Here is a 27,349-nt window from a genome sequence, read left to right as displayed (position 1 = left end):
GCACTACCTCTTGATTGCCTCTCTTTTTGGTCTGCCTTAATGATTTTTGTAGTTTCAAATTATACCCAGATTTCATCCCATTTTAGTTCTCTGTTTATCCATATTTTGATGGTCGGAAGCAAGGTTAATCAAAAGAAACATTTATTTGCAGTTTGTACATATCAACAAACAAGGGGAGGTCTCCTAGCCTGTAACTACTACACATCAGTGTAGTCATAATATATGCGGACTTCCGATCGTCTGACACTTTGCAGTGACCTGATGCTTTCACTCCTGGTCCTGATATTTGATTTCTTGAATAACCTTCTTGAAAATGACCTACACATGAAAAAGTAAATTATTGGGTCCAGGCACACATTGCACGCAGACAAGAAAAGTGTCAGTTCTCTGCAGTAATACAGGATTTTGTGTGCATATTCATCTAAATGCCTGTCTAAGTCACTAAAAGTGAAAGGAATTCTGCACAAGTGATATGGCAGGAAGCAGGTGAAAAACACAGCCACCACCACCCTAATGCTCTGGTTGTGTTTGCGCTTCCGGCTTGACTGGCTGACGAACTGCCTGCTGGACTTGTGGATGTACCGGGATATGGCTATGTAACATCCGATCAGGACCACCAGTACCGCCACAAACAAGCAGCTTTTGAGGTAAATGACTACATTATGCCATTGGACTCCCAAGGGACTCTTAAGTTTCATGCAGTCATGAATATTTTCTTTAGTTGGTTGAACATCTGTTAGGATGATGTTTGGCAAGGCCAAAATAGCCATGATCACCCAAACACAAATGGATAAAACCTTCGTGAAGGTTATGCTGTACATGCGAGAGTCCCCGAAAGGCTTTACCACCTTCAGATAGCGATCAATGCTGATCAGTCCAAGAAACACGATGGAAGTATACATGTTTGCATAATATAAAACGGAGGTGTATCTGCAGAGGATGGCCTTGAAGTACCACGGTGCCAATCCTATATCATGGACTATTCGAAACGGAAATGTCAGCGTCATTATGAGGTCAGCAACCACTATGTTTTTGAGATAAAATATGAAGCTGGTTTTATTCCTAATGTGGAAGAAGATCCACACTGCTAGACCGTTCAGCAAGAGGCTTGCCACGAACACAACGAGGTAAAGCACAGGCATGATGATGGTGTCGAACTCGTTGTTAAGGGTGGTGTTCCTTCCGAGGCCATCGCTGGCATTACCTGGAACGCGGCTCCCTTGGCCGAGCGGCTCGGTATCTGCGGGAGAAGCGCATAGGTCACTGTAGTGCTGCACAGCGTGCTCACAGCTGCCTGGCCTCCCTCACAGCAGAACCGCTGCCATTTGGGGAGACTTGGAAAATGTCTTTAGTGATGCAAAGTGTCAGTTTAGTGCATTGTTGATATTTTGAGTGGCTAAAGAATTGTTGGCCTCATCCCTAAATCTGCCCCCCGCCCCATTGTCCCTTAAGTAAAGTGTGATATTTCTGGTTCTCTGTGCTGTTTGAAAATGAAAATAAATAATATCAATGAAAATTATTATGAATTTTAAATCAGTGTTGGATATCATTACAAATAGACCCAACACAATCTGAGGGCAGAAAATTGAAATTTCATATAATAAGGAAGTAAAATAGCTAGTATACGGTTTTTCTTTTAATGTGGTCTTTGGCATTTTCTGAACTATCATTTCCTCTTTATCATTTTTTAAGTTTTGTGGGTTTTTAAATAAGTTCGACTCTAAAATTTTTATTTATTGATTTTAGTAGGAGGGAGCTGGGTGGGTTGAAGAGAGAGAGAGAGAGAGAGAGAGAGAGAGAGAGATTTTGTTGCTGCACCCATTCATGCATTCATTGATTCATTGTGTGCCTCCTGCATGTGCCCTGACTGGGGATCAGGATGATGCTTCAACAACTGAGCTACCTGGTCAGGGCCAGTGTTAAGTTGTTTAATTGTCAAGAGAAAAAATAAAGCTAGTGGGTCATTTTGAATTTTTTTGCTCATGACTTTTTTATAGTACCTAAGAAGCTTTAGGGACTGTTTTTAGGAATAGAAGCAATTGTTTTTAATGTTTTAGTTTAATATCAAGGAGAACACCGTGTTAAAAATAGGTGTAGGCCAAACCAGTGATTGCCACATGGGAGGAAGGTTGGCAGCTGAGGGGGCAAGTGACGGGATTGCTGCATTGCTCAGTGGTTAGAGTGTCAGCCCTGTGCGTGGGAGGATCTCGGGGTAGGTACCTGGGTTTGCAGGCTTGATCCCTGACCCCTATCCAGGTGCGTGTGGGAGGCAACCAATCAATGTGTCTCATATCGGTGTTTCTCTCTATCTCTCCCCTCCTCCCTTGCACTTTCTTAAAAAAAAGCAAGAACTACCAAGTAGTTACAGAATAGTCACAGAGATGTAAAGTACAGCATAGGGAATATAGCCAATAATATTGTAGTACTAGACTTAATCGGGGCGGCGGGGAGGGGGGGGTTCACTATGTAAGTTGTATAAATGTCTAACCACTATGCTGTGTCCCTGAAACTAAAATAACATTGAATGTCAACAATAATTGAAAAATTAAAAAAATGGTTATAGGCTGGTACCTGTATTTATTTATAAGATTTTACCTGTTGCACTTAGATGAATCCTTTAAACCTTTTACTTTTGGGGGGTTTTTAGTTTTCAGTCCATGTGTGAAAAACCTGTCCTATACCATATGTCACATGATCACGGAAACAGCTTATGAGCATTAGGTTTATGTGACGGCAACGAAAGGAGCCTCTGGGGTCTCCTACAGGGCGTTTAGTCGATGAGCAGCTCTGGCTCAGTGCTCTGACCCCACCACGTGTTCTTGCCGATGCCACACTTCCCGTGGGCTGCCGCCACCCATGCTGAGCACAGCGGGGATGAGGGCAGCCTGTTCCTGGGACAGCAGGGGCTTCTGACAGTGAGTGGCTGGAGGACTCGTCAGTCTGGTGGAACCTTCTGCCGCTGCTCTGCAGTCCGAGTGCCCCTCTCCCCAGGGCAGACCTGCACACAGCCTGCCGTCCCCGCGGCATTTCTCCCGGTCAGGCTCTTGGCCATTTGGTCCCTCTGTGTCACCTACTCTTTATGGAGACCTGAACTAACACAGTTTTATTTTATTAACTTCTATTCTTTGGTTAGTCCTCACGCGAGGATATTTTTTTTCCATTGAATTTTAGAGAGAGTGGAAGGGAGGAGGAGGGGAGAGGAAGAAACATCAATGTGAGAGAAACACATCGATGGGTTGCCTCCCGCACGCGCCATGACCAAGACCAGGGATCAAGCCTGCAACTGAGGTGTGCGCCCTTGACCGCAATCAAACCCGAGACTCTGAAGTCCATGGGCCGACGCTCTATCCACTGCACCAGACTGGCTAGGGCCTGAACTAACACACTTCTAAAATGAACTTGTTAGTTGTAAAGTTACGAGGAAGGTCATTTCTGCGTTTTTACTTGTCACTAATTTAGCTTACCAGTTGTGTTTTGAAGTGATTTTGTGCTAGAGGTAAGTGCATGAACTTGGCCCTCATTTCCCTACATGAGAGGCACTGTAGTATGTATGTTGTTATTGGTTCCTTTCTTTGAAGAAGTGAAACAGGGAAGGTCTGATGATTATAATCCAAAAACAGGTTCTTAAATTGCTGCCTGAAATTTAAGTGTAGGCTCTTTGTGAGTATTCTTGCCCTCTTCTAATTCGTTCCCTTTTATTCCCTGCTATAAGTGTTTGTAAAAACTGGTTTTCCTGGCTTAAATATCTTTACACAGGCTCGTAATTTATACCTGGGCCAGCCTGTGATGACAATACCCATAAGCTTTACGAGTGCAATGCCTGATTCAGCCGCCATCTGGGTTCTGGTTGCCAGTTTCAGATAGTGCCTTGAACAGATCATTGAAACCTGTTTGACATAATGAAGTGTTCAGTCTTGGCGGCTTATGCACCCCAAGATCCACATCAGCGTCGATGCCTTAGGAGCTCCTTAAGAGGTGCCGTTTCACCTGGGTTAAGATATCTGCTTGAATTAATTTCTCCAATTAAACTGTTAGCAGTCACTTTCATCTAACCCAGACTAGATCCCTAGGAAAGTGGAGAGAGGATAAGTGGTCCAGCTGAGGGATGCAGCCTGAAAAGGGGCCACATCGCCTCCTGAAATGGTAGCTATACTTGAAACAAGTATTGATGAGTGGTTTTTCAAAGCCACTGTAGATCCTAACCGGATGGTACACGAACTGTAGCATACGAGGCATGGCCCAGTTCAGCCCCCAGTGTTGGTGCATTGGATCCACTCTGCATGTCCAGTGTGGAGGGAAGGACCCATGCCTCCCTGATTGGTCAGGGACTATGCATATTCAGTTTATCATCGTAGCATTTCAACGTTTTGGTTGTATGCACAAGCACTCATATTAAGTGATCATTTACGGATCCATCACGGTGACTATTGAATACAGAGTCTTAAATCAGAATGGTAGAAACAGCCCTTCTCTGTACTCTGCTCTGTACATGCGAAGTCCTGCACGACTGCCCTGGCTGCGCAGTGGTACTGAACTGCCTTGTGGCTCCGAGGCAGCCTCCTGTTCAGCTTGTGGGCTGTGTCCCTCACAGCATTTGCTTCCTCAGCTTGTGTCTGGCATCAGTGTTTTCGAATACAGGACTTCTGCAGTCCGCCGCGTGGGCTGGGCTTGGTTATTATTTCATTCACAAGTTCCACGTTTACAGTGCAGCTTAAATTATTAACGTCTGTTATGGGTCATTTTATGAAATTATATACTAATGGGAAGAAAAAAGTGGTTCCTAAGGAGCAAGAAAAGCCACGTGTGGGCTGCTCTGGAAAGCTTTAAACTTAATAGAGAGTTTTGTTTCAATTTTTTTAGAACTAAATCTGTGTCATGTTGTTTTTCTGCCTGCTGTACCACCATCATTTCTCCCTTCTGCGTGGGCCCCCAGGCTCCCTGCCCCACACCATTTCTCCCTTCTGCGTGGCCCCCAGGCCTCCCGCCCCACACCATTTCTCCCTTCTGCGTGGCCCCCAGGCCCCCTGCCCCACACCATTTCTCCCTTCTGCGTGGGCCCCCAGGCTCCCTGCCCCACACCATTTCTCCCTTCTGCGTGGGCCCCCAGGCCCCTGCCCCACACCATTTCTCCCTTCTGCGTGGGCCCCAGGCCCCCTGCCCCACACCATTTCTCCCTTCTGCGTGGGCCCCCAGGCCCCTGCCCCACACCATTTCTCCCTTCTGCGTGGGCCCCAGGCCCCCTGCCCCACACCATTTCTCCCTTCTGCGTGGGCCCCAGGCCTCCCGCCCCATACCATTTCTCCCTTCTGCGTGGGCCCCAGGCCTCCCGCCCCACACCATTTCTCCCTTCTGCGTGGGCCCCAGGCCTCCCGCCCCACACCATTTCTCCCTTCTGCGTGGGCCCCCAAGCTCCCTGCCCCACACCATTTCTCCCTTCTGCGTGGGCCCCCAGGCCTCCCGCCCCACACCATTTCTCCCTTCTGCGTGGCCCCCAGGCTCCCTGCCCCACACCATTTCTCCCTTCTGCGTGGGCCCCCAGGCTCCCTGCCCCACACCATTTCTCCCTTCTGCGTGGGCCCCAGGCCCCCTGCCCCACACCATTTCTCCCTTCTGCGTGGGCCCCAGGCCTCCCGCCCCACACCATTTCTCCCTTCTGCGTGGGCCCCAGGCCCCCTGCCCCACACCATTTCTCCCTTCTGCGTGGGCCCCAGGCCTCCCGCCCCATACCATTTCTCCCTTCTGCGTGGGCCCCAGGCCTCCCGCCCCACACCATTTCTCCCTTCTGCGTGGGGCCCCAGGCTTCCGGGCTTGTGTGTGTGCTCAGAGGTGTGTTCCTGCTCAGGAGCACTGGCATGGAAAGGAGTGGCTGCCTCACCCAGCCAGTATTACCCTGCCTACTTCACTGTCCATAAAGAATGCGGCCAGATAAGGGAACATTTTTAATGTCAGGTAGCTTGGTGATTCAATTAACCCTTTGCACTCGCTTGCTTTTTTCTTAAGCTGCTACCGATGCTAACCATGTCGAGTCACACTTGACATCTGAGTGCAAAAGGTTAAGAGGAACTAGAAGCCGTTTTTACAGTGAAGGCTATTTTCTCACATGCTTCTTGTTTATTAGGATGTCATTTTCTGTATTAGTGTAGACTTTGATGCAGAGTGATAATTGAGGGTAAAAATTTCTTGGTTATTCTTTCCCCTGCTCCTCTCCTCCATCTCCTTTTACATTAAATTAACAATGACTTAGGCACTGGAGTTCCATAGTAAATTATCTTTTGTGCTAGTGTATATGTGAGTGGTATTGGGGTATGTGTGTTGGGGTGTGGGCTGTTGCCGCCTGTGTTTCTGTGAAAGGGGGTCTGTGTGTGCTGGAGGAAGGCATAGGATTCGCCGCCAGATAGAGCATTAACTGCATGTAGTGACTGTACAAGATGGTGCAGGTGAAGGGGGTTTCATCACTGAAGAAAGTCCTACTTGGCAATGCTGGTTTTGTCACTTCCTGACTGTAAAATGGCATAGAGATTAATTTTGCTGGACCACCTGAAAGTTAAATAGTCTGCAAACATGTTGTGCACGGTATCTAGTACCTAGGTGTTCGCTCTCTAACTCAGGCACTCATTACAGTCTGTCCCATTAGTGGCAGTCGCATGAGGAATGATAGAAAGAGTGGTGAGGAGTCATGGTCCTTCTGCTTTTGGTGAAGCTGTATTATTGTTCATTGGGGCGTGTCACTCTTGGCACAGAATGTGAAAGTATCAACAATATGTCACTGGTGCTCTCCAGCCAGGTGGGAATGAAATCCTAAAGTCTCGCAAATTATAGGGTGTTACTCCCATGGCACAACTGCCCTCCCGTGCACGATTGTTTCCTAAATAGTTACCCAGAACAATGGTAGATGTTGCCTTTGGCCTCCTGGGTAACCTCAGTGAACCTTGGTTTAAAGTAGTATGTACTTTAGCTGAGGTATAAAAATCTTCCACAGCTGTTATTAATTTAATCTTTCTTGTCCTTTTCAGGGGTCCTCAAACTTTTTAAACAGGGGGCCAGTTCACTGTCCCTCAGACCGTTGGAGGGCCGGACTATAGTTTTAAAAAAAAACTATGAACAAATTCCTATGCACACTGCACATATCTTATTTTGAAGTAAAAAAACAAAACGGCAAAAACACCCGCATGTGGCCCGCGGGCCGCAGTTTGAGGACGCCTGTTTTAGATGGTCTCTAGGTGAAACAGAGGTTAAAGTGAAGGGATAGCTAGTTACGTGTTCCTCATTGATGCCATCCTGCCTGGGTGCTGATTTATACTTGATGGAGGGCAAGGCTAAATGCTGGCTTATGTTGTTAGTTGGTTCAGTGGCCTATAAAACCCCCAAATTGCCACATAGTATGAATAACAGTTATCGATCAAGTACTTCGCAGTTTTCCCTATGGCTTACCTGGTAATTTTGTAAATGTCAGGTTGAACCCCATTCTTTAGTTATGATGGGCTGTCAGCAAAAATACGTGTCAGGAAATACTGGGGGATGGTTGAGGTAAGGGTTCAGCATAGGTTATTCCTGGTTTAATTTCTGGCAAAAGAAAATTAAACAGTCGGGAAGGAATTCAAATACACAATATTTTTATCTATACAGTTCAAATCATGTATATATCATTCAGGAAATGTATACTTTTTGGACATGAACAACTTTGCCACACAAGAGTTGTCTATTTTTTGTGTCCTCTCTCAGCCTGCCATGTAGCATGGACCATTTATTTGTATGTATGCTCTCCATTTGAATGCCTCTGTGTGCTGTGGGACAGTTCCTTATGGTCTCCGTTCCTCAGTGTCCTCCTGTCTGAAACGGCACTGTTAGTAATCATGCGGTAGGACTGTAGTAAGGATTATGTGAGACACTCAGAACCTGGGCCCACGAGTGCACTCAGGACATGTTAATTTGTGTCTCCCCATTCCTGCCTGCACCTCATGCTCCTTGACCTGAGCACATATAATTAAGTGCATATATGATGGGACTTTGTGCAATTGGGGATTTTTAAAAAATACTTTAAAAATATAACACCGATATTTGCAGGAGTGTTCTATAAGCTCAAATGCATGCAGCATCCTGTTCATGTAATTCCTGGGGTTCTAGTCCTGGCTTTACCTTAACCAGCTGTGTGACCTCCATCAAGTCACCTGATGTTCCTGGAATTGGACTTTCTGGAATCTGCAAGGCTTTAGAAAATCCTTGTCAGAATTCAAATTTATGTGAGCTTCTGTGTTTTCCTCAGACATAGATTCCCATTAAGGATTTATTATTTATTTATTTATTTATTTATCCTCACCCGAGGTTATTTTTCTGTTGAGTTTTAGAGAGAGTGGAAAGGACAGGAGAGACATAGAGAGAGAAACATTGATGTGAGAGAGACATATCAGTTGGTTGCCTCCTGCATGCATCCCTACCATGGCCCTGACCAGGGCCAGGGATAAAGCCTGAAAGTGAAGTATGTGACCTTCACCAGATTCAAACCCCAGAACCTTCAGTCCGAGTCAAACCGACTAGGGCAAGAATTTAATATCATTCAGATGTTTCTCTCATAAGTTCTTGTATTTCTTCATGAAAACTATATTTAATACAAACTCAAACTTTGAATTTGGGCAAATAGCATTTGAATGACTGGAGTGTGATTTTGGCTGGATACCTAACTTTTCCAAGCCTCGGATTCCTCACAACATTTTTACAAAGATCTAATGCTGAATACCGTAAAACATTACAGCATCCCACTTCTCCTGCAGCAGCCTTATCTATTCCCTGATTTCTGGCTTCCCTCAGATATTGATCAAAGAGAGAAGTCCTGGGAACTGTTTTGGAAGTGTCCTCCTACAGGGAAATGTGCTTTTGGGAGGGTTCACTTTTAGGGGAAGTCACACTGTTCCTCTGAAATAAAACCACATGAGACTTCCATGTGCCCCTCACTGAGGTTGCTCATACACCACACAGCTGCAAAGGGACCCACGTAAGCTCATCCCCTGCAAGTGCAAAGCAATCCCTGGCTGGTGTGAGTAGTTATGTTTGCTGAGTCAGCAAGGAAAGAGCATTTTGGAGGTGAAAGTTTATTTCAGAATTGGGAGCAAGTGGGGAGGCACTTATTTTTTCCCTGTTACTTTGTCTTTCTCTTCTGTTTCTTAGAATCACATGAAATTTGGTGCTAGACTTTGGATTTGGTAGTAAATGGAAAAAATTGTTTCCAAGTTTTCAGTGACCTCCCCAAATGCCCCAAATTATATGTTTTGAGAGTTTAGATATCCTATTTGTGCCTCACCTTAAATGGCTATCGTATGTGGTACATAGCGGATACTCAAAGGTACCTTTTGGTTAATGGAGCATAGATAATGATTAGGGCTTTTAGAGTCCCTCCAGTGTAGGTGCCAGTGTTCCACTATTTTTTTTTTTTAATAAGGAAAGGAGGTGAAACCCTATTTTCTTTTTATTTATTAAAGCTTAGTGGGGGTGGGAGGACTGGAGGCAATTAATTTTCTAAACTTCCTCATCATAGTTCTTGGGTTTCAGATGAGATTGGGCGCATTCAGGGAGGTATGGCTACAGACATGGTCCTTGGATTTCAATAAATTTTTTTCTTGAGACCAGCTTCTCATGGAAAGATTCAAGGTGTTTACTGACAAACACAGCTTTAGTTTTATGTTCTCTGTTCCTGAGTTATGTGGTTTTCCTCTTCTTGGCTTCACTTATACTTGACTGTACAGCAAGGATTCCAGTATGGCCTGTGCCCACTAGAAGAGAAGGGTGCCCAGAAGTGGGTGAGCCACAAGCAGCAGTAAGAGAGATAAAAGACTCTTAACAGAGAACATGGAAAAGAGACAGGGAGAAAATATTTGTATATCACATTTCTGATATTCCGAATATGCATACAAAGAACTTTCACAACGTCCTAATAAGAAAACAATCCAATTTTAAAAATGGTCTAGGATTTGTATAGACATTTCATCAAAAATCAAATGAAAAGATGGTCAACATCATTAATCATTAGGGAAATTAAAATAAAAACCACAGTGAGATACTATTTTACACCTATTGGAATGGCTATAAATTAGATAATAACAAGTTTTTCCATGGATGTGGAGAAACAGGAACCTCATAAATCACTGGTGGAAATTTAAAATGATATGGCCACTCTACAGTTCGGTATTTTCTTAACAAGTTAAACCTTGCCCAGATGGTGTGGCTCAACCAGGAGGTCATGGTTTCGATTCCTGGTCAGGGCAGATGTCTGGGTTGTGGGCTCAATCCCCAGTAGGGGACATGCAGGAGGCAGCCAATCAATGATTCTCTCTCATAATTTACTAGAGGCCCAGCGCACAATTAAATCGTGCGCATGTAGGGTCCCCTAGGCCTAACCTGCCACCAGGGCCATGTCCGCCGCCCCACAAAGCTGCGCATGCTCCACGGACACTGCTGGCAGCCCACAACACTCCTCAGATGCTGCCACGACGGTCCAGAAGTCCCACCCGCTGCGGCCACCGTGGTACCTAGAAGTCCTGTCCACCGTGGTCACCACGGGACCTATCAATGCACCTCCTGCTGAGTCCGGTAGTTGGTCATGACGCTGTCATGGCGTCACGACCACAGGCCTTTTATGTTATAGATGTTTCTCTATGTTTCTCTCCCTTTGTCTCTCTGAAATCAATAAAAACATTTTTTTAAAAGTTAAACCTTAATTTGTCATATGACCAAGCAATTTTACTCATATGTATCTACCCAACAGAAAGGAAGACATATGCCTATGAAAAGACTCATTTACAAATGTTTATAGTAGTACTAGAAGCCCAGTGCATGAATTCATACACCAGTGGGGTCCCTTGGCCTGGCCTGTGGGATCAGGCTGAAACTGGCTCTCCGACATCCCCCTAGGGGTCTTGTATTGCGAGAGGTCCCAGGTCAGGCCAAGGGACCCCACTGGTGCATGATTGGGGCCAGGGAGGGATGCAGGAGGCTGACCAGCCAGGGAGGGACTGCGGGAGGGCTTCAGTCCCGATCAGCTGGACCCCAGCAGCAAGCTAACATACAGGTCAGAGCGTCTGACCCCTGGTGGTCAGTGCACATGATAGTGAGCAGTTGAGTGGCCTTAGCATATCATTAGCATATTATGCTTTGATTGGTTGAACAGCTGACTGGTCAACCGGACACTTAGCATATTAGGCTTTTATTATAGTAGTATTACTTGTAATAACTAAAAGTGGATTTACTCAAATGTCAGCTGATGAATGGATAAACAAAATGCATTCTAGTCATACAATAGGATACTACTCAGCAATAAAAAGGAATGAAACAACAGCTATAATATGCATGAATCTCAAAAAAAATTTTGTAAGGGAAAGAAGCCAGTTCAAAAGGTTCCATACCATTTAAGTGGAATGTCCAGAAAAGGCAAATCTTTAGAGTTACAAAGTAGGTTGGCATTAGCAGGAGCTGCAAATGGTAGCGGAGGTTACTGTAAGGTTTTGAAAGATCTTATTTGGGTGATAGAAACTAAGTTATGGGGTGATGGTTTCACAACTCTATAAATTTACTAAAATCATTGAATCATATACTTAAAATGGATGGATATTATGCTATGTAAATTATCCTATATAATAAAAGGCTAATATGCAAATCAACCCACTGAACAAATGAACAACCTGTTGCTATGACGTGTACTGACCACTAGGGGCCAGACGCTCAATGCAGGAGCTGCCCCCTGGTGGTCAGTGTGCACCACTCAACCAGAAGCCCTGAGCTGGTGAGCACAGCGCAAGTGGCAGGAGCCTCTCCTGCCTCCGCGGCAGCACTAAGGATGTCCGACTGACAGCTTAGGTCGGACATCCCCTGAGAGCTCCCGGACTGCAAGAGGGTGCAGGCCAGGCTGAGGGACGCCCCCCCTCCCCACCCCCGGCCGAGTGCACGTATTTCATGCACCAGGCCTCTAGTAATTCAATAAAGTTAAAAAGGAAAGAAGTGCACAGAAAAGAAAAGGAAATAAAAACAGGCTAGCCATTCACTGTGCAGTGATGGACGAGTCTCAAGATTAAGGGAACGCACAGACATATAGCACAGACAGTTAGCACAAGAACACCCCTGTCCTCTGTTGAAGAGGGATTGAAATGCCAACACTACTTAGCAAAAGTTTCACCTCTTCAAGAAGGAGAGGGGTACTATGTAGTGATGTATATGACTCAAATTTGTCACATTTCCCCATCACTCAATGCCATCATTGTCTCACTAGCAGTTTACTGAATCTTATCTTTGGCCACACTCAGCATTTCCACATGTTCCTTCCCCATTGGACCTTCAGAAAACTTGCCACAATCCAGGTATCACAGCAGCCATAGGATGTCCATGATCCCTGCTTCTCCACATCAGGGTACAATGCAGTATTTCCATAGCTCCCAAATTTATGGGTCCAAAATCTGGAGATCTTGGATATAGGTGATGATTTGTACTTTTGGGATGTTCCCATTTTCTTAATTCATGTTGAAATTATGTAGGAGAATTGAGATTTAATCAGTTCAGACATGATATTTGGATTTTCTGGACTTGAATTTGGTAGCCAGATTTGGGAAATGAGCTGTTTTATTCTCCTACTGGCTTCTGAGAATTTCCTCCTGCCTTCTCCGTCCCCTTTACTAACTAACTTCCTTGAATGAAATGGTTCCCCAAATTGAGGCCACAGCTTCAGATTATTCTATTTATGTTTTTCAAGAGTGTTCATGTCTATGTGGATGCTTAGTTAGCACCTCCGTTCCATAATCTCTCTCTTCCTTTCCACAAACTTCAGTCCATTGTGTACATTGGCATGTGCTATATGTCTGTGTTCCTCAAATTCAGCAGTTCTAAACTTTAGCCATTTTCCCTTTCTTCAATAGAAACCACTTTCCTTTTCTCCTTGTTTATGAATATTTACTCCATCTCTTGATTGAAAAAGTATAAAAACTACTCTATTGGGCAGTTTTCTCTTCCTTGCTCCTCATCCAGTTAGTCACTTAAACTAGTCTTTCTGTTTCTTCTGTTACAATACTTCTCCTTTGCTCTGTTCTCACCTTCCTACTTACACAGCCATCTTCCAGATTGATACCCTCCTAGTCTCATGTGTTGGCCACTGTACTATCCTCCTCTGGTCTTTCTGCTTCTTGCTTCATTCCATGCAAATCTCTCCTGATTCTTGTTGCTAGATTCTCCTTTCTAAATAACCCATGTAGTACTGCTTTCTTTTGCTCTCTAACCATGAGTTATTATGTAGGAGGGAAATTTTGAATTTTAATTACTAATAAAATATAAGGAGTTATTTTTGTAGTGTTGAAGATCATGGGGTATAGAAGCCAAAAGATGCTGGGTTCTGATTATTAAAAATTGGCAATAAACTTTGGGGAAATCTGCTTGCCCCATAATTGATCTTTTGAAACTTGGGGACAATAATACCTACTCTATAGCACTACAATGAGCTTAAATTAGAATATCCTGTATAATAAAAGCCCAGGTGTCATCACACTCTCGCGCGATGCCCTCACGTGACGTCGTCACAAGATGGCTGCCACAAGATGGCCACCACAAGATGGCTGCACGCACAGCAGAGGCGGGGCCTGGCAGCTGCTCCACACAGTAAGGCCTGGGGGTCCTGCAGCTCTGTGTGGCGTGGAGGAGGCTGGTCCCAGTGGAGGAGGCGGGTTGTGGGCCATCAGGCTGGCAGGGGAGGGCAGTTGTGGGCGATCAAGCTGGCAGGAGAGCAGTTAGGGGAAGATCAGGCTGGTAGGCAGAAGCAGTTAGGGGCAATCAGGCAGGCAGGCAGGTGAGCTGTTAGGAGCCAGACGTCCTGGATTGTGAGAGGGATGTCCGACTGCCTGTGGGATCGGGCCTAAACCAGCAATCCGACATTCCCCCAAGGGGTCCTAGATTGGAGAGGATGCAGACCAGGTTAAAGGACAACCCCCCCACTCCATGCACGAATTTGTGCACCGGGCCTCTAGTATATTTATAAATTAAGTGCTTTATAAGTGTTAGTTTTGCTTGTCTTGCATTCATTAATCTTTGCCTCAACTCTACATTGGCCAAACTGTTGTTGCTTCTTGGGGACATGCCTTGCATTTAGCCACCCTGCTTTTCTTCATATCTTTCTCTTGAATAACCTCTTTTCTTTCCTTCTTTCCCTATCTTAGAAATCTCTGCTTCTCTTTCAACCAACAATAATCTGACCTTTTCCATAAGGTCATCTACTGAGAGTTCACTCACTTTCCAGGCTCTAGGATTATAAAGACAATCAGGGTTCATTTCTGTCCTCAAGCAGGTTAGAGTGACGTTGAGGATCCAGAAGTTAACAGATCACTAAGTACCGAGTGAGAGATTTGGGGGCTGTGGAAATATAGCAGTGTGCCCTGACGTGGGGAAGCAGGGATCATGGAGTTCCTATGGCAGCTGTGATACCTGGGTTGTGGCAGTTTTTCTGAAGGTCTGATGGGGAAGGAACATGTGGACATGCTAAGTGTGGCCAAAGATAAGATTCAGTAAACTGCTAGTGAGATGTTGATGGCATTGAGTGATGGAGAGATGTGACAACTTGGAAGCTATTGAGGAATTAGTGGCTGACTAATGTTGGTGAAAAGAGACTAGGAGTGTTGGTGGCCTCGCAGGTGTTTGATGCTAGGGAGAGAAGGAGGAGCACGTGAAGGGATTGTTGGTTTCAGAGTATCTATGTAGTATCCATGTGGAGATGTCTACTAGGTCATTGAGGATACAGGTCTGGAGCCTGGGGAAGTGCTCCTGACTGGTGATGTAAATTTAAGGTCAACAGAAGATCAGTGATAGAGAGTTGGGAGGAAGTTGTGGGAATCTAGAAGAGAGTTTAAGAAATGAGAAGTTGTGACCAGCTTTATGCTGCAGGGAAGTCAGGTGATACAGGAAAGTGAAGTGCCTTAGGATGGGATTCAGTAACAAAGAGACCATTGGTCATCTTTGCCAGGGCTGCATGTGTTGTGTTGTGGTGGTGGTGGCGTGGGAGGGAAGTGGGGCCTAAGCAGAGGGCTGATGGCTGAAGGTTGAGTAATGCTTGTGAGGTGAGGAGGTAAGGGAGCGATTTCAATTATCTCTACAAAACATGCTTGTGATAGGAAGGGGAGATAGAGGTTGAGGGGTGGAAAAACAGAGATAGGACCTATGGAAAATTTTAATAAGTTTCTCGTTTTAAAGCCTTGCATTAAAAATGACACCTTCCTAGCTTGGCTTTAAATAAAAACCCTTCCCTTACTCCTAGCCAAGCCTGGCAGCAGTGAGGTGGAGCGTGAGCCTCCAGTCCCATCTCTCTGACTGTCCAGTTCCTCATATATGATATGATGATATGTCCATTATGAGGTGATTGTAAGGTTAAAATGAAAATATGTACAAAGCAACTGGCACACTTCCCATAGTAGAGGCTAAGTCTAGTAAGTTCCTGTTGCATATGCTAGGTTCACAATAGAGTTTTATTTGGTGATTGATAGGTTGGACACAGGCCGAAATGAGTTCTTGTCACCTTGTTCTTGCTGAGACTCTCCTGTGATTTGTGCCTTCAACTGCCCTGTGAGGAGCCACTTGACTGATCTTTTTGCTCAAACAGCCGGCCCTTCATGTTGTCTCTGAGCCTCATCAGCCTGCTGCCTTTTTCTACCATCGGCACCTAAGCTCCAGGCTCCCTGTGCGGTTTACTGCGAAGCAGCTGTGTGCCTCTGCATGTCCCAGCGCCTGCAGGGTGTCGCAATGAGGATTGCATCAGCGGTAGCAATGGGCTTGGTTCCAGGACCTCATTCATGGGTGGGAAGCTTGTCCTGCCACCTACTGCTCCCCGAGCCGAGGGCTGATGAAACCGCCCAAGAATGTGATGTCTGCGGTAGGCCCGGGTCTCACAGTCATTCCTGAGGTTAGATGGGATCCGTGCTTACAGACCTTCTGGACGGCTTTTTATTTGTTTATTTTTTTTTCTAGCCACTCATTGATATCATCCTTTGACTATTTTATTAACTGTGTTGCTCTGTTGTTGGTTGTAAGGCGATTCTATAAATGAGGACGGTGGAAAAGGATTAACATGTTCTCTGTGTTTCTTTAACTTAGACCTTGAACTTGGTGCTCGATGTCTCATGTAATCCTCAGAGCAGTCCTGTGACTTAGGTGTTCTGGGACCCCCATCCCAGGTGGAAAGATCTGAGGTTCAGACATTTTAATTAACTTGCCCTGAACCACATAGGGAGTAATGGATAGAGCCACAGTTCATAACAGATCTGGTTGAAGCTGAATCTGCAGTTCTTCCTTACCCTACCCTGGAGTAAAAATAGCGATTCAGGGGGTCAGTCTTGGACACCAGGAAGTGGGAGGGGGAATATAGGGCAGAGGTGGGATTTGTTTTTCTGTTAGGCTTGCAAAGGAACTGCTGATCTTCTAAACTGGAGATCTAGTTTTGTTTGGAAAGAACAATGTTGAAACATAAGGAAATTTCACATAAGAATTTAGATTTGAATCCTGTCTTGAAAAAGGAGACGTGCAGGCACCGAGCATGCGCTGTATAGCAGTGCCAGCTGCCTTGTGTCCTCGCTCACAGCTCACAGACACACTCCATGAGGTCCTGAGCCTCCTCACTCCCAGCATTACCTGCCTGATCCGACTTCCTCTTAATTTTGCAAACCTTGCTTCGTTTATCACTTAATCTTGTGTGATGACATTTGACCTATATGGATCATCCGATGTTTTCCTTATTTATAGATATATCTTTCTTCCTCTTCCTCTACCCCCTTCACCAACTTCTGATTTTTCTTGCTTTGGTGACCATCACTTAACACTTTACAAATGATTTTTCTGGTACTCCTTAGTGCCGCCCCCCTCCCCCCCCCCCCCAAATAGTGGCAGGAGATCTTGTTTAGGTCATACCTGATAATTAATTGTCACAGTCGAGTGTTTTATTTTTCCATGGCCAGCACACTGCCGGGGCCTGTAATTGCAAACCCTACTGGTTGTATTGCTCACTGCTTTTAAGGTTGGGAGAACTGAGCCAGGAAAATTTGGTCAGTGTGTGGAGGAAGGGCTTGAACCCAGGGTGCCCTATGCCCCAAGCTCTGCTGTTCCCCTGGAAGGGCAATGCAAAGACTAGGGCTACTGAACTGCGACCTTGGGCACACAGCCTTGCTCCTCCTGCTCCCTGGGTCCCATCTCAGCATGGGTGGGGTGCCACTGTGCTGTGGGACCAGCTCCCTCCTCAGGAGGAAGAGCCACAGGTGTGCCGGCCAGGCCATAGCAATGCCTTCATGCTCCCTGGCTTCACAATATCTCATTGCCCTTCAAGGTCTGAAAGCTCCATTATCCAGAGATAAATGCCAGTTAAATGCTTGCTCCCTCCATGCAGCGGGTCACGGTTTTTGGACTGATTATTTGGTGGTGGTGGTTCGCAGGTGATAGCCTTGTAATATAATGACCTCTCTTGTTTGTTCTTCACTTTCTAATTTGTTCTTTAGAAGCTCACATCTGAAATGTACGAGTTTCAGATCAGAGGTTTTTTTGTTGTCACTTCTTTAGAGAAGCTACACTAAACTGATAGATCATATGGTTAGTGAAGGATCATACTGCTGTAGTCCTTACATTTCATGGGTAAAGATGTAATGTTCACAGAGCTGTCTAATGCAGTTTCTGGTGAAAGGTATAGCCCCTCTTGCATTTTGGAATCACCTGTAACTTAAGAATCTTTCTCAATGTAAACCTGAGAGAGAGTGAGAGAGTGTGTATGTGTTCCAGCCCTACGAAGAAACAGCTCTGCTGAAGGCCTTGGACAAGAAATGTTACCTTACTGGGTATAGTTTACTTCTTTTTGTAATAGAATTAGGTCACTGTATTCATAGGCACTTCATTAATGCATGCTTGGAGTCAGTATTCCAAAAGTGTCGGAATGCAAAGTACACAGCCCTTCATTCCGGTTTTTCAGGTACTACCCTGAAGTTCTCTCTTCAGAGTTATGCTTCATATCTGTAGCCTGCAATAGGCATATTTTAGTTCATCTTTAGATTTAACCTTTTCTTTCCTCAGGGGACCTGTGATTCCTTGTTATATATATATATATATATATATATACATTCAGGGGTGATATAAGCGGGGTTGTAAATTCCCTGAAGGCAAGGTTGTGTCGAATGCTTCTTTGTAACTTTAAGCCCAATCCTGGCGATTCCCTTTGTACAGGTGAGGAACCCGTGAGACTCCCCATGTCACACAGACAGAGAGAGGCCAAGCCAGGAAATGAGCTCCCGGGTCGTGGCCGCAGAGCAGGCTGCCTCTGCTGAGCTGCGTGGCTTAGTGTGTAGCCGGCCTGGTCACCTAGTCATTACTTAGTTCAGCAGCCGTAGGTTTTTGACTCAGCCTTTGAGCCTGTGACCCTGGGCACAACATTTTACCTATCATTGCTCCAGCTTGCTTGTCTATGAAATGAGGAAAATTCTGGCCTCGCTCCCAAAGGTGCTGTGAGAATCTGGTGAGATACCATACATGAAGTACATTTTGTAAGTGCTACAATAATAAAAAGTGCAATTCATGGCATATATTCTTTTCCTCCACTTAATAGTAGATGTCTTATTACTCATAGTCAAAGTTTAAAGTTTACTGAGTTGAAATGCATATTTTATGTTCTGTTTAGGCAAAGTCTAATTTATACGTAGCTAAATTCTGAGGAGAGTAGTCAGAGAGGCCAAGCCAATAGTCCCAGTTGCCAGAATAGTGGCTTCAGATGAAAATGTTCTAAACCAAATATATATTTCAAGTGACTCCTGGTACCTTAAGCAAATCTCAGAATTCAAGACCCCAAGTAAAGTTTTCAGTTGCTTGATTACCATTTATCAGAAAGGAAAAAAGCTTTTCACAAGCTCACAGAAATGCTGTTTCTTGTTTGGGAAGAGCCAGCCCCTGGTGTAAGCATTAGTATACTGGGAAGTGTAGTTATTCTTTACAGTGTCTTCACCATCACCATTCAGATAAGTCCTCATGACGGCCGTCTGGGCTGCGGGTGAGGGTCGTTATTTCCACACCTCTCCCAATAGAATTGATGTCAGGTTAGCTCCTCTAATGCTCCAAGTCACAGTTTAACCAAACTGTAATTCTATTTAAATTAATGAAATAAGATTGGCACTGAAGGGACAGGTCTTCCTTCAGTGTCATCTCTTACCTTCACTGATCATTTAAAAATTCTCTAGTGAGCTCTTTAATACTGTGTGTGAATATTTCACAGTTTTTTTTTTTATCAACATCAAACCCTTAGTTTCTCATTTTCTCCTTTCATAAAACTAAGAAATAAACACTCCACCCCATACATCTATAGTAAAAGGATCTGACATCACTTACAGCTCATTTCATATATGTGTGTGTGTACACACATTCTTACATATGGTAACATTTTCTTTAGAGTAACTGCTACTATCAACTTCATTGGCATTAATCTTATTTTTAAAATAATGCTTCTCAAACTAATGGGAATATTTGAAACAATAATTCTGAGTTGATGTATAAAGATGGTAACTTGTACAACGAGGAGATATAGTAACCAATGTGTTTGTATTTTTACAATAGTCTTCATGTGTCTCTCTCCTGCCTGTCACATTCCTCAGTCACTGTCCTCTATTGCAGCCCTCACCGGCTTCCTGTCTCGAACATGAAACAATGCACGCCCCTCCGCAGGTACCTCATGATCTGACCTGCAGTCTGCCTGCCCACCTTCCAGCTCCCAGCTCCCACCCGGGCCCTTTGCTCCTGGAACCCCATCTCTCCCCAGCCTACTAGGCAGGCTCCTCACATAGCATTCACGTCAAACTTATCTTCCTCCTCTTTCCCAAGTCTCTCATGTTTTCCCCATGGACCATGTCAGTGCTCCCCAGCCCCCATTGACTACCTGGTTGCCCATACCTCCAGCTGTTGTATTGCATTTTCCTTGTTTGCTCGACTGCCTGAGAGTCCCCTGCGTCCTTCTATCTGCAGAGTCTAGCAGAGTATCTGCAGGCATAATTAGAGCTTCGGTAACATTTGACTTAAATTTAGGCTCTCGTGGAACCTGGCTCATCTTTCCCCCTGAATATCCTCTTTGCCTTCTGAAGTGAGACGGTACAACCTTGGAAGGGTAAGAGGACAGGAATTGTCCATTGATCTTGTGTAGACATGGCCAAGAGAAAACACTCTCCTCTGATATTTCTGAACAGCACACTGTGAAGTGAGAGGGCTAAAGCCAGGAACTGTGCATCCAAATATAGCTCCACAGCTAATGCCAGTGAGAAAGGTGAGCCAGGTGTAGGAGGAAATAGTCAACAGTACCACCATGCCGATAAAATACAGGTAACAGCTTAAGTGTCAGGGGAAATCATCAGGAGGGCTGGGGCTGCAAAGAATGGGGAGTGTTGTCCCATCCTAGGCTCTAGGTATTTGCCATGCAGGTGTGTGCATATACTGCCAACAGACCATCTGATTTATAAGAGAAATTGATGTTTATATAAAATTGCAGGAATTCTGATTTAATTCTGTGAAAACACTGGGCAGAGCAAATAAATCTTATCTGTGGGCTACAATTTTCTACATGTAGTTTCACTGTGGGGCTGCCCCAAGTCTATCCTTGGGTTTTCAGCCTGTACCTTGTGTGACCTAGAGCCTTGTTACCTGATGCCTGCTCAAAACCTCTCCCTCATTTTGATTCAATTCCCCTAACTTGGTATTTTTATTTCTCCCTGAAATTGATAAGTTTGGAAGACAAGCTTTGAAATAATTTATAGTATTTTAGAACTTAATGGCATTGTATTTAATTTGGGATGAATACTCCTTCCTGGTGCTGATGTGTTAGGTTGAAACATGTGGAAATGTTTTTACAGGTCAAAATGGCTTTTTCATATGGTTCAACCTAGTATGTCAAGCACTTGGGAAATTTTCATAATTAGAATCAGGTCTAATGGAAGAAGGGGGGTGGCAGAGAGGTTTTCTTAGAGTAATTATGAAGAAACAGCAGTATGATGAAAATATTTAAAGTGCGCCACATAAGAGTATCCCTTATGTTGTCACATCTGCCTCCCTGAATGGCTTTGCTTGGATTGAGTTGAGTTGGTGCCCACAAGCATTTGGTTTACATTAAAAAGATAGGAATTCACCTCTGACATAGCTTTTAATTTCCCACCATTGTTTGCCCAGGCTTCATTTTTTCGTGTTTAAAATGCATTTCAACTTACTTCATATTGAGCATCTCTGTAAACTGCCTTACTTTGCAGGGATCGGGGGGACGCTAGGCAGGGTCTAAATAAATAGTCAGGTGAGTATATTAGAGAGAGTGCTTGTCTGGTGTGAACTAAATTGTATTGTAATTCATGGGAGAAGTGAGGGAGGCAGCATGGGGCTGGGATGGGGAGGAAAGTCAAGGGTAGAGGTGGTGGGCTTTGTCATGCTGGTTGCAAGATTAGTATGTTGCTGAGAATGTCTTCCAGGATCAAGAAGGAATAGGGAGGCCATCAGAGCAAATCACTTACAAATCCGTTTTGAGCACTCAAACTGGTTTGTGTGTTGGCCAGCTGTTTAGAGTCTGTCTGACTTGCAGTTTCATATAGACGGTAATCTGATTATCAGCAGTGTGCATGCTGAGTCCCAATATACCTTCATAAGTATTGGGTGCATATCGGATAGTCATTATTTCTGGGCCTTAGAATGAAAATAGAGATAATACGTGAGGTATTGAACTGGTGACTATAGATACTGTTTCATTCTATATACATACTAGAGGCCCAGCATGTGAAATCACGTGAGACCCCAGACCCACCATGCTGGTAGGATCCCAGACCCATTGTGCTGCCATGAGCTGGACCCCAGTGTCTGTCACGCCGCCGCAGGGGCGGGAGCCCAGACCCACCGCACGAGGTGGTACTCATCAATGCACCTCCTTGGTGCTGGTTGTTCAGTCGTTACGGCGTTACGGCCATGGCCTTTTTATATATATAGATATATGGTATATATATTTTGTTGTTTGTAATGTGAAATTAAAATGAATATTTTAGGGTAAAAGGAAAAGGGAATATTGATGTTTTATATATATTACTGTTTTATTTATTCAACAGTGATCATAATATGCTAATACATTGATATAGTAGTGTACTTTTTGAGGGTATCCACTATTCTTTTATTCATTCATTTTGCTACATATAATAAGGGTACTACATTCACACTTTTGAAACAAATCTTTATCTTATTTAAAGTTTTCATTGTTCAATATGCTGGGTTGAAACAACCAAAAAAAAAAAACAATTTACCTGTGAGTTTTTAAGGGTCATATGTTACTGTGAGCCCTGAGTACCATGTACCCAGATGACATGAAGGACTGTCCTCTTTATAAATGCATCCAGAAAACAATTAACTTTGCAGTTTTTCCAATTTGTCTTTTAGCCAGTTTACCTACGTTGCTTTCAGAAGCCCACTGAGGACTTGTTTTCAGTATCGTTTGAGCCTGGCAGGTGCAGGAGGAACGTGTTCGGACAAGTAGATGCTCCTCGCCTAAAGGAGTGTGGTAGGCCCTGCAGTGCCTGGGCCCAGAGACAGCTTGTGCCCTGCACCATTTTCTTGGATCTCTTCTCTCGGCTTGTGGCCTGAGAGTCACACAGCTAAGTGCTCAGGTTGTGCTAACATCCAAGTAGCCTGCTGTTACCATTTTTCTTTCTTCAGCTAGATTATAAACGCCTTTATAGTGCAGGGAGCTTAGCATTATTTTGTTTCTGCTGCTTTCTTTTAATACTGCCTTCTTCTTTGGAAGTAACCAGGATCTTGATATATTTAGCAAAGGGTGCCCTCCAGAATCATGGACTTGAAAAGGGTTTCTTTCTACTCCATGTTCTCAGCCGAAAGCCAATAATATCTGCAACCTAAGCCTACAGGCACACCTTCCCCTGGCAGCTGAAATGTCTATGTTTCTGTCTTGTTAGGCACAACAACAACAATATTAATAAGAGTGAGAGTTCAGCAAATGCTGGCTAATTGTATTGTTTGGGACTATTCTAAATTCAGTTATATTTAATTTATTAAAAGGACATCGGATTCAATTTGCAGATCTGTGAGTTACCTGGGCAGATTCCCTAACCCCTCCATGCCTCCGTTTCCTGTTTTCTAAAACACTCATCATGGGATCTATTTGAGGATCAACTGAAGTATCACCATAGTATTACCTCACTCAATCCTTATAAATCTTTCATTGGAGCTTGGCATGTGGTAAAAAGGCAATAGCTAGTTGCTACCTGAGTGGTAGTAGGAATTAGTAACCCCCTTTCAAATGAACGGCAGACATGTGCCCCTGTTGCCCGAGTACTAGAGCTGGCCCAGGTTCACACAGCATGTGAGGGGGCAGAGCTGGGTTGGCATGCAGCTCCCTAAGTGCTGTTCTCTCCTGCTGCTGCACAAGTGGTGTTCAGTTCAGATGCCGATTATTACCTGCGTCTCCTTGGGGAAAACTAGGAAGTCCAGTAGCTCCAACCTGACTGCAGTGTAATGACTTGAGACAACCGTTTGTCTGCTGCGTGAATAAATCACAAATCTTTCTAATGTTACCTGTTACACTACCCACACTAAAGATCACTACCAGCACATAGTGAGTTTACTCAGAGCTTTAAAAAGTCATGACTGAGAGCGTGGTTGATGCAGGTAGACATGCTTCAAGGTCAGAGCTCTGCTTTGTACTCGTGTACCACTTAAGCCTTAGTTTGCTCAGCTGTAAAATAGGGCTAACAGCAGTACACACCTTAAAGTTGTGTGAGGGCTTTTAATATAAATAAATAAATGTATATGTGTGTGTTAAAATATTCAGTAGACTTGGACATGTATTAAAACTATAAAATGTGTGTTAGTGGTTGTTGCTTTAGTATTAAGGCTAGAAGGACAGACTGTGCCATATGAATTCTAATACGTTAGAAAAAGTCATTTAAGTAATTCACAGAAATTAGTATTAGAAATTGCCTTGCCCAGCCGGAATGGCTCAGTAGTGGAGTGTCAAACTATGAATCAGGAGGTCGCGGTTCGATTCCTGGTCGGGGCACATGCCTGGGTTACAGGCTGGATCCCCAGTGTGGGGCATGCAGAAGGCAGCTGATTAGTGATTCTCATCATTGATGTTTCTCTCACTCTTTCTATCTCTCCCCTCCCCCCGCCCCCCCAGCTTTCCTGTTGGAAATCAATGAAAATGTATTTAAAAAAAGAAAGAAATTGCCTTATAAGAGAAACTGTGGACTCGCTGGTATGAATAACTTGATGGCTGTCTTAACACCAAGTGAAACTTAATCATTGCTCTTCTTCAAATGCATTTGAGTGTACATTTTTTAATGTACAGTTATAAGAGTGTCAATGACAGATCAAATATGCTAATTAGGTATAAGATGGAGAGCAGATGTTCTCTTCCGTTCATATTTGCCATATAAAGAGGTAGAAAGTTTGGAAATTCTCTCAGGTCAGATGGGAGCCTGATTTTAACCACTGGCCTGGAGCAGGGTTGAGTCTTGCTTCTTGTTCATCTTGATGTCTTCCATGTGACTCATCCTCTTCCTTTTAACCACATGGTCATGGTTGCCTCTGCTCTCCCCCCTCTGCCTCAGATGTTCACAGTTGTAGGAACTGCAGTTGGCCCTTGCATTAATATTAATGTAATGCTTTCCATCTTGCAATGGAAGAATCTGCAACCTAAAGAGTTTGAGACTTGGTTAACGTCATGAAGTGGCTGGTGACAAACAGCCAGCTTCATGAGGACCAGTTCTCATCATCTTTGCCAGTGTCCTCTCAGCATTCCTGTGTTTGGTTCAAGCTTTGCGTTCTTGATAATATCCCCTGATGACCATGGAGTCTAAGCCCCCCACTTTACTGTGAGGGAAGGCAGTGAGTTCTTGGGGAAATGAGCAGCTTGCCCAAGTCACCCTGATCACAGTCAGCACACAAACCCTGGTCATTTTGTTTTCTGCCCCAAACTAAACTACTGCTCCATGCCTGTGCGTGTTGTCTGCCCTGCGGACTGTGGGTGATTTCAGCTTACGTTCACCTCATTTCTGTCCTGCCTTCAGAGCATGCTTTTATGGGAGTGTGGAAGGATTATCATGGTTTTCTTAGTTTGAAGTCATAATTAAATAACAAATGGCCATTCTTGTCTCCCAATCTTAAATTTTGGTGGCATTTTCTCATAGTATAGCATGAAATATTATACTATGTTAAATCATTAGATATCAAGGAAGGAAGAAAAGCAGGCAGACTAAAGGGCACAGACATCATAACCTAAATAAAACACATCACTCTCCTTTAGCCTTCCTTCTCCCACCCAGATCCCAATGCACTGAGCCCTCTCAGCATGTTGTCTGTGACTGGGAACATTTCTCCTCTTCTCTTCATGAAATAGTTCCCATTTTCTGACTAATTATGCTTTTCCTGTAGACTACATTGTTAAGTATGGTATTCAGCAATCTAACTGCTCCTGCAAGCCCTTATCTTAACCCACATGTACTTGAATTGCTTTTCAAGTAGGTGTTGGAAGCAATAGGCTTACCATAGGCTTTTGCTGAAGTACTAAGAGACACATCTACTTGATCCCTAATTTCAAGGAGGAAAGACTGTTAACCTCAAACTGGTAGAAATGATAATGAAATAAAATACCAGCAGTGTCTGGCTCTTTCCCCGAGCCCTGCTATGTATATGATAATATAGAAACAAACTTTGCTCTTCATTTTTCTAGTAAATTAGAATCTTTAATTAGAAAGAAAGTTGTTAAAAATGTTAACATACCTCATATGAAAGTAGATCAAACTTGGACTATGATATAAAATTCTATAATAGACAAATCTTAACCTAATGCAACAAAAAGTCACTCGGCTATAGACTCACCTATCTTTTAAAGTCCTCTTTATAACTTAGAAGGGGTCAGATCTCCATGCTTGCTTCTTGTTTTTCCTCAATCAAGCAAAAACTTCCCTAATGATTTGAACATAAACCAGAACCAGGCCGTTGCTGAGCTGTTTGTCAGTAGCTGGGCAGTTTTCTCAGTGCCTTTTCTGACATGTTTTAACATGATCTCGTAAGGATTTAGAATGAAAAATGCCCTGTTCTTTCTGGTACAATGAAAAGATTGAAATTCTTTTATCAAAACGAGGCGATCAGAAAAATCATTCTTTTCCTTCTGGTCTTTTTTTCTAAACATAAAATGTGAGTAAAAGATTATGAAACAAATTTAAGTTTTGGGTCTTGGTAAACAATTACAAGGCACTTTGGATTTGTGATTTAAAAAATTCACTAATAGAAGTGATTTCTAGAACATTATTTCCATGTTCAAAGGGACATGCACACATACACACTGTACATTCTCTGCCTGCCTGCCTGCCATGTGCCTTCCTGGTGAAGCTGCGGGAAGGACACATGGCACCCATGTCAAAAAGTGGTGCCTTCCTAAGAGGACTTACACATCATTCAGTTTGCGTTCCAATTCCTCCCCTTTCATCAGACCTCAGATTTCAGCAAAGGTGCAATCAGTCTTAATCAGTGCTGCGTCCTATCAACCACAGCTTTTCAGACAATTAAAAAAAAGGTTTTATTTACCTTTCATTGCGGTGGCTGGTTGTCCTCCATTCACCTGATACTGGTGTCTTTAAGTTGAAACAGGCTTCTCAACTCTAAGTAAGAATACACCTTAAAACTAAGGTTGGCAGAGATGTGGAGTTTTGGGGAAAGCATGAAAAAGAAACATTTTGCTCCCTGCCAGAGAAGGTAGGTGCTTCCCGACCCGTCTTGAGATGGTCCTCTGGGCACCTTGCAGAGTCTCCTGTTCAGGAACAACTGGAGCAACTTGCTCTCTTGCTAATGTCAGTGACTCACACCCAAGAGCAGGTGAGATCTGTAGACTGGGGCAGAGCAGTTCCTGAAGCAGCAGGAATCAGACGGTGAGTCACCTGAAGGAAACGCGGAGGCTGGGCCTCAGGATGCCAGAGGACTCTCTAACGAAGAGGGGATGGAGTGTCAGGTGGGCCCTATGAAATCAACCCACTGTTTCGTTCTTCTGCTTCTTATTTTTTTCATTTTTTTTTTTTTTTGGAGGGGGAGGATTTCCTATTGTTACTTAGAAAATATGCATTTACAGCCTTCTTGCTAATTAATTTTTGGCTCAAAGGAATAAAAATATATTTTATGAAAGACAAATCCTTTAAATATTTTATTCTACATATTATTTAAAGACTAAAATTATAATGTACATATATAAGTAATTGATAACTTTGGAAATCTGTAGTTTTATGCAAGAATCTGATGAGCTCTACAGAGCTGTTTTTTACAACTTCAGAAATATAAATTTAAAAAAATTTAA

At 43.9% G+C, this 27,349-nt stretch overlaps 2 protein-coding genes across 3 annotated transcripts in view; one reads left to right on the top strand and one right to left on the bottom strand.

Moving 5' to 3' along the window:
- The window catches only part of MED12L (mediator complex subunit 12L), a 432,034-nt gene that overhangs the window by 291,153 nt on the left and 113,532 nt on the right, over positions 1-27,349 (top strand).
- On the bottom strand, positions 125-27,304 carry GPR87 (G protein-coupled receptor 87). 2 transcript variants are annotated; one of them, XM_008159161.3, is made up of 3 exons: positions 26,590-27,304; positions 7,432-7,563; positions 125-1,240 (listed from the first exon to the last, which is right to left on the bottom strand). In XM_008159161.3, the coding sequence occupies exons 2-3, from the start codon at positions 7,463-7,465 to the stop codon at positions 198-200; spliced, it is 1,077 nt and encodes a 358-aa protein (XP_008157383.2). In that variant the 5' UTR covers positions 7,466-7,563; positions 26,590-27,304; the 3' UTR covers positions 125-197. The 2 variants fall into 2 exon arrangements, with proteins under 2 accessions (XP_008157383.2, XP_054570059.1); XM_054714084.1 differs by lacking the exon at positions 26,590-27,304 and adding an exon at positions 25,882-26,077.

Source organism: Eptesicus fuscus, chromosome 3 (assembly GCF_027574615.1).
Source record: "Eptesicus fuscus isolate TK198812 chromosome 3, DD_ASM_mEF_20220401, whole genome shotgun sequence".
Classification (NCBI taxonomy): Eukaryota; Metazoa; Chordata; class Mammalia; order Chiroptera; family Vespertilionidae; genus Eptesicus; species Eptesicus fuscus.
Note: the sequence above shows the minus strand (reverse complement) of the source record. Positions and strands in the feature narration are given on the sequence as shown.

Excerpts from the sequence above, each read along its gene's own strand:
- GPR87 (XM_008159161.3), bottom strand. The coding sequence starts at position 7,465 with ATGGGGTTCAACCTGACATTTACAAAATTACCAG. Across the intron at positions 1,241-7,431 it reads GACATTTACAAAATTACCAG|ATACCGAGCCGCTCGGCCAA; the intron begins GTAAGCCATAGG and ends CTTCTCCCGCAG.